The sequence below is a fragment of the Peromyscus maniculatus genome, chromosome 14, assembly GCF_049852395.1.
Source record: "Peromyscus maniculatus bairdii isolate BWxNUB_F1_BW_parent chromosome 14, HU_Pman_BW_mat_3.1, whole genome shotgun sequence".
Taxonomy (NCBI): domain Eukaryota; kingdom Metazoa; phylum Chordata; class Mammalia; order Rodentia; family Cricetidae; genus Peromyscus; species Peromyscus maniculatus.
Genome location: NC_134865.1, coordinates 31696449 through 31710831, shown reverse-complemented (window position 1 = coordinate 31710831; position 14383 = coordinate 31696449). Strand labels below are relative to the sequence as shown.

The 14383-nt window shown below is 39.4% G+C and overlaps 1 protein-coding gene across 2 annotated transcripts in view; it reads left to right on the top strand.

Moving 5' to 3' along the window:
• Etv1 (ETS variant transcription factor 1) overlaps positions 1–14383 on the top strand; it is a 90601-nt gene that overhangs the window by 11323 nt on the left and 64895 nt on the right. For both annotated transcript variants that reach the window (XM_076550748.1, XM_076550749.1), the window contains one exon: positions 2187–2240. In XM_076550748.1, the coding sequence (XP_076406863.1) occupies positions 2187–2240 (54 nt within the window). The remainder of the gene's footprint in view (positions 1–2186; positions 2241–14383) is intronic.

Sequence of the window (14383 nt, the reverse complement as noted above, 5' to 3'; positions counted from 1 at the left end):
TCTTATCAGTTTTTTTTTTAATTTTTTATTTTTTGAGACAGGGTTTCTCTGTGTAGCCCTGGGTATCCTGAAACTTGCTCTGTAGACCAGGCTGGCCTTGAACTCACAGAGATCTGCCTGCCTCTGTCTCTCGAGTGCTGGGATTAAAGGCATGCACCACCACCACCACCCATCTTTGTTCAGTCATGTTTGTTAGACATAAAAACACTAAACTGGCCATGATAATGCTTGTGAGTGCATTTATGAGTGTGACTTTTTGGGTGGTGGTGGTAGAGATTGTAAAGGAGAATATATCTAATATCCAATTATCTGGGATCGTGCTTAAACTACTCCATTTATTGGTTTCAAAAATCCCCTTAGTGTTACATCAAGTTGCAGTGTTGGGGTGGCAAGTCATCAGTCTGTGAGGTGAAATTTGTCTGACTTGAAAGTTGTTAAACATAGCATCAAATATCGGTGGAATAAGAAGAAAAACTTGCTTCTAGTGTGGGCTGGTCAAGTTGGTACCAGTTGTGACTTGAAATTACTGTTGGTTATTTATTTATTTTTTTATTGGCAGTAGGGAATGGTGTGTCTTCCATAAAGTACAGGTATAAGGGGAAAATAGTGTGTCTTCCATAAAATATTGGTATTAGAGAACAACTCTGTGGTATATACATTTTAATATTAGGCAAAACTATCCTGGGATAGTTATATTCTTGACCAAGGTAGCATATGTTTTATTCATCAAAATGTTTCTATTTACAAAGATATACTTAGAAAAGAAAAACCTATTGAGACTGTCTTCTGTTTTTACATGGAATTATATCATGAAATTCTTTTTTTTAAATATGGATTTTTTCTTAAGTCACTTATCAGCCTGAAACATTTTAACAGAGAGTAATTATTGCTATTGTTGTTGTTGTTGATATTTGATTTTTAAGACAGAGTCCCAACTTGCAGCCTAGTCTAGCCCGGAGCTCACTATGTGCCTCATGCTAGCCTTATACTATGGATGAGCCTCAGCCTTCCAAATACTGCAATTACATGCCTGGCTAAGATTGATTACTTTAATTAACATTCCCCACACAAAATAAGTTTGTTCAAAAAAAAATTTGATTGACATCTGTTTTAATATAACTTGATCGGATAAAAATTTACAGTATTATACAATATTAGTAAAGTATTACTAGCTAATGAGATCACATTGAGAGCTAATAAGGATGACAGTTCATTACATGTTTACCAAGTTACAAGTAACCTGATTTCTGTTCTGTGTAGTTTGTTTCTACAAAAGGTATGCATATTTGTGTGTGTTTGAAAACTTAGTAATATCCTACGAGATTGAACAGGTTATTTCACTGTCCACATCTAAGGCAATAAACACTGCAAGGTGAAAGAATGGACTTGCACTTTCGTTGCAGCCAAATGTGTTATGTTTGCCCAATTATTCCTTTTCCTTTAATAAAACCGGAAGTCAACTGACCGTAGGGGCTGACAAATGGTGAGATTCCTCAGTGCTGGCTAGCATAGCCAGGAAAATATTTTGCATGAAAAGATGACATTTGTTTTATTGTATGTTATTTTTATTGTGAATACAACTGTTAAAATATATTGCTTTGTTACATGTGGCCCAAGTCAATGACGCTTTTTTCATTTTTAAAGCTTTATAGCTTGCTTTGAACAAATTTAGGGCAAATGTGTTTAATTATGGTAGTTATCGGCAGGAGACAGAACTTACCCAAAGAAATCATTTCAAAAAATGTGGGGGATTTGTATGATTGCTGCACATCACTTGAAAAAAAAGTCCGCATAGTTCACTGCAATGGTCTGCTTAAGCACCAGCAGTGGGTGAATGCACGTGCCTTTAGCACAACTTCGTGTGCAAGGTGCATTTGTGCAGGACCCAGGAACCCGGCACCTTTTATTTGCCGTCTCTTTAATTCCGTCTGGCAGGGGAACCTCAGAGGGACCACACCTGCCACCACGGTATTTCTGACACACGCGTCTTCTCCAGTTGCATCCATGGACTTTTTAGTTTCCTTTTCCAATGCGGTCAAGACAGCTTTAAAGAGGAGGCAATTGGCAAACAATCACAGGCCTGAGCTCCATCAAAATAGGACTTGCTTGACACAGCTGACGTGACATTCCTTATGTCTTGGCGGTTCCTCTCTTAATTTTTAAACGCTTTGTTTTTTCTTCTTCAGCTCAGGTACCTGACAATGATGAGCAGTTTGTGCCAGACTATCAGGCTGAAAGTTGTAAGTACAGCATGCCTCATCTCTTGTGTTTCCCTTTGTCTGTCTCGTTTCTTTCATTCATTCTCTGTGGTTGGGTTCCTCTTCTAGTGTCTGTCTTTGCACGGTGCCAGTGCTGTATCTGGCTTCCAGTCGTGAGGTGTTTTTATTTGTCAGGTTGTGACATCAGCAGACTCGGTGCACGATCTGAGGGAAGCTTCCAGGGGTGGGCAAGGAAGGCCGAACTGTTGGGATGCTGGCCCCATGCTCCATACTGAGTACATTTCCTTGGAGAGAAAACAGGGTGTGTTAGGCGAACCTGCAAGTATTTACTTCAGTTTAGCCAGTGCATTCACAAGGAGAAGTCTGGATGCTGATGGGAGGCGGAGTAAAAACCCACGGGAAATTAGTTATCCTGCAAGTTGTAAAAAGACTTTGGCTCGACATCCTTGGTTAATTGTAGTACTCTGTATCCACAAACCTTCACCTGCTTTGATGCACTTTTTAGCCTGAAGTTTTCAGCTTCCAGGTTGCTGCATCACAAACAGAAGTAGCCATTGGCTTTTTACAGCATCTCTTTGCATTCCTAGCCCTGAGCCATGCTCCGGGGCCTGTCAGAACGCAGGAAGAGTGATTCATGGATACTTGCCCTCCCTTAATTGCAGAGTGAGCATTTTGCCCGCACAAACATAGTTGCCCCAGGGTTTACTGCTGATATTTATACTTTGCAATTCTAGCACTAACCGAAGCTACTGACCCATGAAGTAAATCCAAAGGAGAAGCATAGTTACTCCTCATCCCCCAGGGACGTGTTCCAATAGCACTGGTGGATTCATGTCTCCATGGATAGGTAGCCTTGGACCTTGTATTCTAGAGGCTGTTTTCACATTGTACATACACCTCTATGATAAAGCTTAATTTATAAATTAGTCGCAGCCAGAAATTAACAGTGGTAATAATAAACTAGAACAATCATAACAAAGCTCTATCAATAAATCTATTTAAAATTATAAATTATTTCTAGAACTTTCCTTTTAATATCTGGCTTGTGGCAGGCCACAGAAAACTAAGTTTGTAGAAAGTGAAAGTGACTGTGAGAACATTATGTCATAGTATGAAACTTGTCTGATGTATTCTTTTTCTTTTCAGTGCTGTTTAAAGCTCTAACCTGTTTTGTGTGTTCAGGCTGTTGACAGTATCAGATGAGTAGATGTCAACGGGGACAGATTCTCACTAGCTTACACCTCATGAAACCCATATTGTAGACCTTGATCTCCCAAGCACCTGTATTACTTTAAGTAACAGATGTTTGCTGGAAATGTTTGTTTTCCATGTCTGTTATCTGTTTGGCATAGAGCGTAGTTAGAGGTTTCTCAAGAATAAAAGCCACTTAAGAGGTCAAAAGAAGAAAAGGTATAAAAACATGACCTCCAGGTAGTCTGTTTGCTCTCACAGCTGCTGGGGTACTAGAAGCTTCATTCATTAAGTGACCAATTTCGCTTGTAGGAAAAATATAACTCAAATTCCTCATATTATAGCCTGGTTTTTAAAAGTGTTGTAGAGACATGTACATAAAACAAATTCTATCATTTCAAATGATCTTAAATGTAGAGTGCAATGGCATTAAGTGCATTCTGATGGCCGGAGTATCATCAAGACAGTTCGGAATTTTCAATTAGCCCCGAAACCCTATACTCACAAAGCAAGAGCTCTGTCTCCTCAGCCCCTGCAAACGTTCTTCTGTCTCCTTTATTTTGATCAAAGAAGAGAATTTGTTGTGCTGTTTGGTATCTGGGTACAAATATTTCATACATCTCTGAAACATATTCCTGAGACTTCAGCCTTAAAAACTAGAGACCTTCCAAACTCTCAGAAGGACAATGGCTAAGGACAGCAGCGATGCAAGGGCACACTCCCTGCGGAAAGCATGGGAAGGGGCCGGTTGTGTTTCTACCACTTTCTTTCCTGTGGAGGTTCTTGAATTTTTTTTCCTACAAGCTCAACCTGTCCTCTGAGTGAATGAATGAAGTCTCATTGGATCATTTCGTATCCTAATAAATTGGTGAGGATTTCAGTACTGTACCAGCTGCCAGGATAGAACACAATACCCGAAGGTGATTCTTATTCCTGTTCTTATTCTCTGTCTTTATCAGCTTTCACTCCTGAGTGTTTCATCCATCAAACCCTCAGTGACAGCAATGTGACCCTTCTCTTTTTTTGCTTCCTGTTGGTTCCCTTCTTCCTCCCCCCACTGTCCATCTGTTAAGCTGATGATGTGTGGCTAGTGGGACCCCAGAAGTGAATTTTTACCTTCAGTTAAATTACTTACTTTCATTTCAGACTCACATGAGTGTTGGTTAGTGTTCTGATCAGCCAGGCTCTGAGCAGCCACACCCACCATCTTATTATTATTTCCATCTTCTATCTCTTCTCTGCTGTCTCCTCCATCTTCTCCCCTAACGCCCCACAAAGATGCTCTTGAGGATACCTCTGGAATCTCCCCTCGCCTTCTACTGTGTACTGGTGAAAAACACTGTTTAAATCAATATGAAACTCGATAGAGAGTTCACATAGGAAAGACTTTGGTTTTACGGATTCGCACTTTTATTTTTATTTATATTTTTGAGATAGGTCTTATAAGTTTCCAAGCTGGCCTCAAACTCACTATCATGGATGATCAGGGAGGATCTTGAACTTCTGATTTTTCCTCCACCTCACAAATGCTGGGATTATAGGCATGCACCACCACCCCGTCTGGCTGAAACAAATGTGTCTCTGTAGTTCTGCTCTTTCTAAATGAAGACACATTGCTGTCCAAGCTGGAAATTCTTGGTTTGCACTGTCCTTTCAGTTCTTTGCAAAGCCCTGCAGTTACTGAGTTGTTCATTCTGTCTCTCAGAAGCATCTCAAATCTCTGACCTGTGTCATTCCTGTCCCCTGTTCTCCTGGCTCCTCAGGCGGCGGCTGCCACAGAGGTTGGGAACAGGTTTGGAGGTTGGTTTTCTTGCCTTTACTCCTTCCTTTCTTCCAGCCTGCCCTTTGCATCCACACACAGTTGTCTGGCCTTGTTAATTTTCTCCTTGTACCTCTGGCTGGCCAAAGTCCTGAGGCTTGAGCGCTGCAGAAAATTGTTCTATAACCCAGGCCTCGACCTTCTTTTCAACTCAACTCTTGACTCTTGTGCCTCCAGTTCTCTGTCCCCTCCAGCTGTCTCCTCACCTTAATTGTTTTCACTTTTCAAGTCTTCAAGCGTGACACAGTTTTTATGTCTCCTATTGCTTTAAAAGATTTCACTGTGAGCTTTCAGTGGTCCTAGTTCACACTGAATTCAGACTGCATCTTGTCCATCTTTCTTGGCTTTTTCTTGCTGTTCTGTCTTACAGCGTTACCCTACAACATCATGTGTCTCGTATCTACTGGATTAGAGAATTGTAGACTTCTCTTTCTTTCTTTTTTTTTTTTTAAGAGACATGGTCTCACTACTTACTCTTCAGCCTGTGCTAGCCAGGAACTCAGTATGTAGACCAGACTATTTTCAAACTCAGACTCAGAATGTAGACCAGACTATTTTCAAACTCAGAGAGTTTGCCTCTGTCTGCCTCTGCCTTACGTGTGCTGGCATTAAAGGGGTGAATCATCATACCTGGTCCAGGGATTGTGAGTTTCTTAAGAGTGAGGGTCATGTCATATTCAACATGACTGGCTTGTCACAGATGCACTAGAAGTAAAGACAGTTTTCCTAATCATCTTAATGTTACTTTAACCACTGCATATTGGCAGGTTAATGAGACTTTGAGACTTACAAGTGAAACATCTTTCTTTATAAAAGAAATGTAAACAAAGGGTAAACATAATTCTGAAATGGTTTAATAAAACTCAAGGTATAGTTTATTTCAAGTTTTAAATGATATAACAAACTATCTGTCCAGCTAATTCTGTCCAGCTAATTTCACTTGGTGCTAAGAAGAGAACAAGACAATGACTTGGAGAAAGGAGTCGAGTATTTGGGCTTGGAATGAAGGAAGGATTTCTTCATAAAGACGCTCTCAGCAACAGGAGTGGAGAGTTCATATGGTCTCTGAAGAGCGTTCTGGCTGGGGATGCTTAGTAGGACAGGCTTTTACTTCTAGGTACAGGAAGAAACTGTTCACTCCAAATTCGACCAATCATTTCAACATTTGTCCAGATGAGCACAGATAATTGTGTTCCCTTACAGACCTCCATGAAACAAGACATTTCTGTGTTTGTCTTTATTGCTGCAGTCCTTGGGTAAAGCAAGGCTAGCCAAGTTAACAGCAAACTTTTCCTCTTTAGTCACACCATAGAGCATCCATGGGACTATGCCATATTTAAAACGGAAGGTAAGAGAAAAGAAATTTCAAAATTGTGAACACATATAGAACTATAACCCTTGGGACTTTCTAAAATTTTTCTGAACATTTCTTATTTTTATTGACAAAATATTTGAATTAGAAATCTGGAACCCAATGTTATGCTGTTGCTTGCTAATTTTTGAGAATTTCCAAATTTTGAAGCAAGGATAGGCATTAAAACAAATAAAAGCAAATAACTTTTAATTAATTCATTTTAAGAAACAAATGGTTTGAACACATTATTTGTTTTGCACCAATATATTTCCATAATTTAGACAAGTGTAGAACACATAATCACTTTATGATATACATTAACTTTAGTTACTATTTATTATTATTATTATTATTATTATTATTATTATTATTATTTGGGAACTATTAGTGTATCTCTTTAGAAAACAGACTTCGACTGGCATTTTAAAATGTAATGAATGTATAGTTAGCAACATGTCTCAGTGGATGAAGACACTTGCTTTCCGGTCTGATGACCTGAGTTCTTTTCCCGGGATACACATAGCGGAAGGACAGAACTGATTCCCCAAAGAATGTCCACATGCACTGCATGTGTGCGCGCGTGCGCACGCGCACACGCACACACACACACACACACACACACACAATATCATTTGAAAAATTAAAACTGCATAGTTGAATCTTTCTGTAGTACATACAGGTGTGCATATGAACTGAATTTTTTGTAAATATGGATTTAAAATTATATAAGTCATATATCAACTCACATTTTAAATGGTCATATCACAATAGTCTTTTAAAATCTACCCTTCATTTTGTTCACCATACACCTATACATTATTTTTGTAGCTAGTTTTTTCTTTAGGTTACATTAGTCAGTTCAGTCTTTCTCAGTAGGGATTGATTTGCAGGATGGTCCATGCTCAGGGTTAGGTTTCACGTTCTCCCAGGATGCTCTCCGGAGTTCTGCAGCTTTCCCGGCAGGACACACCTTGTAGCTCTGCCCTGTCATCTTACTCTCAAAGGGACAGTGGAATGTAAGGCAATTAGAACGATGCTATTGGAGGAACAACCTAATATGTTTATGCAGCTAATTATTTTCAACCACTGCACTTTATCTGATACATGTAATAGGGTACTCGTGGAGCATCTACAATTAGTCAAGGCAGACTGGCGTGTAGGGAATCGGTGATTTTAAAGCATTTTCTACATGGTGACACCTTCGAGTGAATGAAAGCCATAAGAGAATTTTTCCCAAGTTTTTTTTTTTTTTTTTTTTTTTTTTTTTTTTTTTTTTTTTTTTTTTTTAAAACAACACCCACCTTGAGTTTTGGGGCAGTAGAGGAGGTACACTTACATGTTCTTGTTAGAAATCTGCTTCTTTTCCAGTCTTTTCTTGAAGGACAGGTACTGAGGCCTAGCCCAGGGCTTTGCATTAGATGAGCACACACTTTCTAACGGAGCTGTGTCGTGTGCCCGTAGATCTATTCTAATAGTTCGGTGAAGACTCTCTCACTGACTAATTTGTTCGGGAAAATTCCACTTATGATTTGTGTTTCTTAACTTTTTGCCTTTCTAGTAATCTACAACTTTCTGCACATAGTGCAGACCTTTGTAAAAGCTTGCTTCTTAGCGCTGGTCTCCACATCTTCCTCCGTCAACTAAATGTGGGGTTTGACTGGCCAAGAGGACTTTGTGGTCTCCTTTCATTTCCTTTGGCCAAAGAGAGAGGGTGTTCTCAGAGGAGTTCCGTCACTACAGTTGTCGACCACGAGTTTGTTAGTGTACTGTTGACTCTTTCTCTTCTTTCTCTCTCCCTCCCCTCCCTTCCGCCTTCTCTCTCTTCTTCCTTTCTCTAGACGCTTTTGTTGGGAAGGGGCAGGATCTCACTGTGTAGCTCTGGCTGGTCTAGAACTTTCTGTGTTAGCAGCGTGATTTTGAACTCAGAGACCTTCCCGCCTCTGCCTTTCTCTGATTTTTGAGGCAACATTAAGCACATTGCCCCAGTCAGACTCATTTCCACAGTCCTGTCTTTCTTCGGCTGAGGTTTCCTGCCCGAGGTCTGACTTGAGCGTCTGCCTCTCCATCATCGAAGGTCTGTTGCTGTTAGCTAGTTGGTTACTGACATCGCTGTTGCTGTTCCTCCCTTTTCACAATTCAAGTGTCTCACCAAGGCAACAGGCAACATATGCACAGTGTTGGGGTACATAGTCATTCCCTGTGCCTGTGGTTCCTTATCTCAGAGTCCTTCCTAGAGATAAACATGTATTTCTCCTCTCTCCGGTTGTCTCCAGTGTCAGATAGTAAGCAGATATTGCAGTCTCCATTTAACCGTATGAGCCTGGAGTTTTCACTTTCTTCTTTCTAAAATCATATGTGTCTGTCTAGGTGTTCCACCTTCAAGTCTGTCTGTGCACCCATGTGGGTGCAGTGCCTGCCCTGGTCATAAGAGGGCTGTGGATCCCTTGGGATTGGAGTTACAGATGGTTGTGAGGAGCCATGTGGGTGCAGGGAATTGAACCTGGGTCCTCTGGAAAACCAGCGAGTGTTTTTAACTGTCTAGCCATGGCTTCAGCTCCCCTTTCTAGTTTTCTTTTTTGACGGGAAGAGCGTTTTGTGCTGGTTTATGTTTTTGAGATGGCGTAGTTGGTTAGGATAGGGAAGGTAGGAAGGAAGGAGCATGGAGCTGCTTGTTCAGCTCAGAGCACATCGAGAGCCAGAGGTGAATGCTCACTCTCATCTAGCTCTTTCCTCTTTCCCTTCTTCTTTTTTCCTTTTTTTAAAGAGTTTGAGACAGGATCTTATGTAGCCCATGCTGGACTTAAACTTGGTATGTAGTCAAAGATGACCTTAAAATCATAAACCCCAGCTGCTATTAGAGACATTAACTACCATGCCCAATTCTAGATTTCATCTCTTGCCTGTTAAGATAGATACAGACAAAGAAATGCTTTGGCTGAATTTTAATTGCTTTATCTTATAAGAGATAGGGAATTCTAGAACATGGCCTTCGAATCCCTGAGGGGTTGGTAGGTGATTCCCATGTAGGCCTAGCATGGAGTGTAAGGTTGGACATTTTGCTTACCCTGTCATGTGCTCACCCCGAGTAAAGACAGCAGCATGGGTCTTCTGCAGTAAGCTGATGGTCCCTGATTCGAGATTATGTGTGTATCTAGACGTTATTATGCAGCCAACATGGCAAGTTTCTAACCATACCATCTAAATAGTGTATCATCCTTTTATTCCTTAAGGATACTAGGGAATTACAAAATGTGATTTGTATAAAATATTTAAAAATGTTTCTCATTTGTTTCTCATTTGAAAGCTTTGCTGTAGTAAGTGTATACTTTCCAATCCCAAAGCCTATTTCTATTTACGTTTTCTTTCAGTTTTGAGAGTCATTGCTGACTCCAGTAGAGAACCGTGAGTGGTTGAGCAGTGAATGTTCTGTGTTACTTAGAGAGAAGCAAGGCGCTGCTGGCCACACCCTACTGTGAGTTTTTCTAGCCAGGATTCTCATCCGTAACAGCTCTGTCTGCTGTTGGTGCAGGTGGGACCCATGTCTGTCTGCACAGACAGCCCACCCGACAAGCTTGGAAGAAGGCAGAAATCTTTGTTCGGTCCCCGGTGGTTTCACAGGAAATGCATTTTCTAATCAAGGTAGAAACCTAGTGACTAGTCTCCAGACACAGCATCACGGTTGTGCTGTGTCTCCTCCTCTCTCAGAAGCTAAGCTAGGCTGGGCCAGTACTTAGATGGGGAAAAGCCACACAAAGTCTGCCTTGCAAGCATTTTTCTTTTAAGTGATATCAAAATCCACTGAGTTCAAGAAAAGACATAAGACTAAACCACCCACCTTGAGCATGTCACTCAAACTTGGCTTAACCATAGGATGGGGAAGAGCTGACTGGTTTCTTAGGCACAGGCCACATTTTGGTCCTATGATAGTTTTTCCACACAAGAGAAAGGGTGACATCTAAATGTGGAGAAACACATGCCTGAACTTATAGGTGGATTTCAGTAAAAAAAAAAAAAAAAAAAAAAAAAAAAAAAAAAAAAAAAGACATGTGATTAATGTAAAATAGAAATTACTATAAAGGGCTATATATTTATAACTAGGAAATTTCTTTAGACTTGGTTTCAATGCACTCTCTAGAATTAAACAAAAACATTTGATTTTTCCTAGTTTCTTCTTACTAAGGTAGATAAGTCAGGCATAATCCCAAGAGAAAAACTGAAAAGCAAGAGTGTGAGGCTACCAGCCCTGAGGTTTGCTGTTCCGTTGTAGCTGAAGGTTGAAGGTGCTTGTTTCAGCCCAAGTCGTTCCTTTCCTTTGCCCAGGATGCAGCAGCATGCTCTGGAAACTTCCCTCTGAAACGTGGTCAAAGGAAGTATGGTAACAAGTACTTTCCACTCTTCCTGCCTATAATTAGTAACAGATTCTTTTAAGACAAGTGAGTGATCGGTGACATCCCTCTTTGGTTGAAGTTCACTCAATATTAAATAGACATGTTGTCATGCCACAACTGGATTACTAGGGATGAAACAATCGGGGTAGAGGAAGAGGGTGGAAACAGTTTGGTGTCCTGATTCCAGAGTTTTGTCATGTATTCACAGTATCTGCTCCAGTCTCATTCACTGTTTGGTCTAGTATGTGACGTTTATTAGTACTTGAAAATATTTTTCACAAAATATGTAAATATTATCAAATCAGATGTAAACTGGAAGCAATCTGTGCTAAATGAGTGCATGGGTACATTTACGTAGTTTTGTATATTGGCTGTTTCTTAAGGATTTTTATTTCTGTGTTTCTCCCCCTTGTTTCTTTTTTTTTTTTTTCTTTTTTTTTTTTTTTTTTAAGATTTATTTATTTATTATGTATTCAATGTTCTGCCAGCACACCAGAAGAGGGCACTAGATCTCATTATAGATGGTTGTGAGCCACCATGTGGGTGCTGGGAATTGAACTCAGGACCTCTGGAAGAGCAGCCAGTGCTCTTAACCTCTGAGCCATCTCTCCAGCCCCCTCCCCCTTGTTTCTATTTACCACAAGAAATACCTGCTTAGATTCATGGTACATATTTGTATTTGTTTGTTATTGGTTCTCTTTCTCTCTCTTTCTTCCTTCCTTCCTTTCTTTCTTTTTTACCTGAGGCTTTGTGCTGTGTCTCACAAAGTAAGAATGTGGGTTTGATATTGTTGCATTTTTAAACCTAATGAGTTATACTCTAAAATACTATTTGCATTTGACAATAGCTTAGGGGTATTATTAGTTATTGATTTAATTACTCATAAAATATTATAAATGACTAGAGGAAAAATTCTATTTATAGAATGCCTGGTGACACTTTAAACAGAAATAAATGCTTAGGTGAAATGTTTTTGTATGCAAGCTTTCAAAATTGTTTTATTTCATTGATACCAAGTCTCACACTGTAGTCCTGGCTATCCTGGAAATCGATCTATAGATGAGGCTGGCCTGACACTCACAGAAATCCACCTGCCTCTCTGCCTCCCAAGTGCTGGCATTAAAAGCGTTAATAAAGGATGAGATAAGTGGATGAATGCCACGATACCTCGCTCAAATATTTAAAAATGGGATTTAACAAAGAACCCCTTTTGCTGTAGATGACATAGCAGGTCATTTAAAAACATGTATTTTACAGTTGCCTACAATTATACTTTTCAATTGTGATACAAATGATTTTGGATCCTGCAGAAAAGTTTTGAATTATGATTCCTTGTTCCTTATCTCCTGCTTTTCAGGGGGATTTTGTATTTATATTTTGTTGTTGTTATCTTACTGAGGATTGAACTTGGGGTCTTGTGCATGCTAGGCAAATGGTTACCCACTGAACTACAGACTGGAATCTTTGGCTATATTTCTGCTAGTAATATTGAGATAATTGTGTTCTTACAAGTGTCAACCTATGACGTTAAAGTATGAATAATATATTTTAATAGTGAAACAATTCTTAAATTCCTTGTTAGACAGAGTGTTGTGCAGCCAGTCTGGCTTTAAATTTGTTATGAGCTGAGGATGACCTTGATCTTCTGGTCTTATTACCTTCATCTGGCAAATGCTAGTTCTGGCATTAAAAGCACACACCAGTATGTCCAGTTTACTTCCTTTTGCGAGATTTGGGGATGCTTTGGAATGTGCAACAAGTACTCTACCAACTGAGCTCACGCTTTAGTCTTACTTGTATTGAATACATGATATACAATAGGTTTATAAGATTGCAAGCTTATTTATTCAGCAAATATGATTTGAAGCCCTGTTTTGTGCCTGGCACATGGTGAACAACCAGATCAAACATCTCTGCAATGGTAGCATGCTTATCTTACTGCATCTTGTAGATAAATGTGGATCCACCCCATTCCTATTTATGTTAAATTGTATAAGGGGAAATGTCTATGCACAGTAATTATTATGTATTTGAATTTGGATCTATTACTGTATGCAGAAAAAGAGTGGCTAAGTCACGTCTCTTCAATTTTACATTTATTTCTACAAAGTATATCTTGCACACAGGAGTAATCCCTGGGTCTCCCAGCCAACAACTCAGTGTTTGTAATCCAACCTCTTTGTGTTACACCAATAACTATCCTGTGGATTTTTAAAGATTATACACTGTAACTTGTAGTTTCTGGCTTTTTACTTTGGGTTTGTTTTGTTTTGTGCTTCAAAATATCAGACTGGGACCTTGTGCGTGCTGTGTGCTTGGCAAATGTGTTACCTCTGAGCTACATTTGAGCTAATGTTGATTAAAATTCACAATTTTAATGTTCATTATTGCTGAGTACAGAATTCTGTTCTCTATGCTTCGAGGCTATAGTGGTGCTTTTTGATCCATTTCGGATAGCACTTATTCTTCAATGTCTTAGACTTAGTAGCTTCTCTGTGTCAGTATGTGTTCATCTACATCCTGATTTGACTTCTCTTTTGATTGGCTTCCAGTGATGGGTCATGTCCCATCCATCTTTGTCTGAATCACACACTCTATGTCTTCACTGGGTATCGATTGGTTGAATGACTAAAGTCTTGGGTATTTAGATTTTTTTCTTTTTTAAACCTTCAAGCATAGGTGACTTTAATTGTCAGAAATCAAATGTAAATATCTGCTTTATTTTTCTGTTTCATTTTCTTATGAGGAATTATGGAGATTGCATGCATGCAATAGTAGAACTAGACCCTAGTTAACAGATTAGAGCCCTCTAACAAATATTAATTTATACTTCTATCTTGAAGTACATTTCCAAGTAATCTCTATTTAGTACCAATACTGAGAATTTATTTGGTATTGTTCTTGTTTTATTTAAAGAGAAATTCAGAGAGCATAACTTCAAATGAGTAAAGCATGTGATGAATGATATCATGCAGCTTCACTCTCAGCTCCCAGTTGCTTAGTTTGTGTTAATCTTCCTTCTTGGACAGCCAGCCCTTAGACCACCTCCAAATATCAAAACTACTTCTACCTTGAGAACCAAACAAAACAAAGCATACATGGCAATGCTATGAAAATTGCTCAGTGGGAGAGTAACATGCATGAGTCCTTGAGTTGGAGTCCTGGCAAAACACACACACACACACACACACACACACACACACCAAGACATTTATCATTAACAAAGATTGCTCGTACAGGGAACTGATTATTTTGAAAATTTTTCTCATGAAGATCTGAAGAATTAAAAGAGACGTAGGTAAGGCAGAAGAAATCTTCTAGCAGGTGATAGGCCCTGGAAAGATACCCTGGGAACTCATTTGTTTTAGTTGTGTAAACAAGATGGTAAGCTTGGTGTTTGCAAACTTCAGCT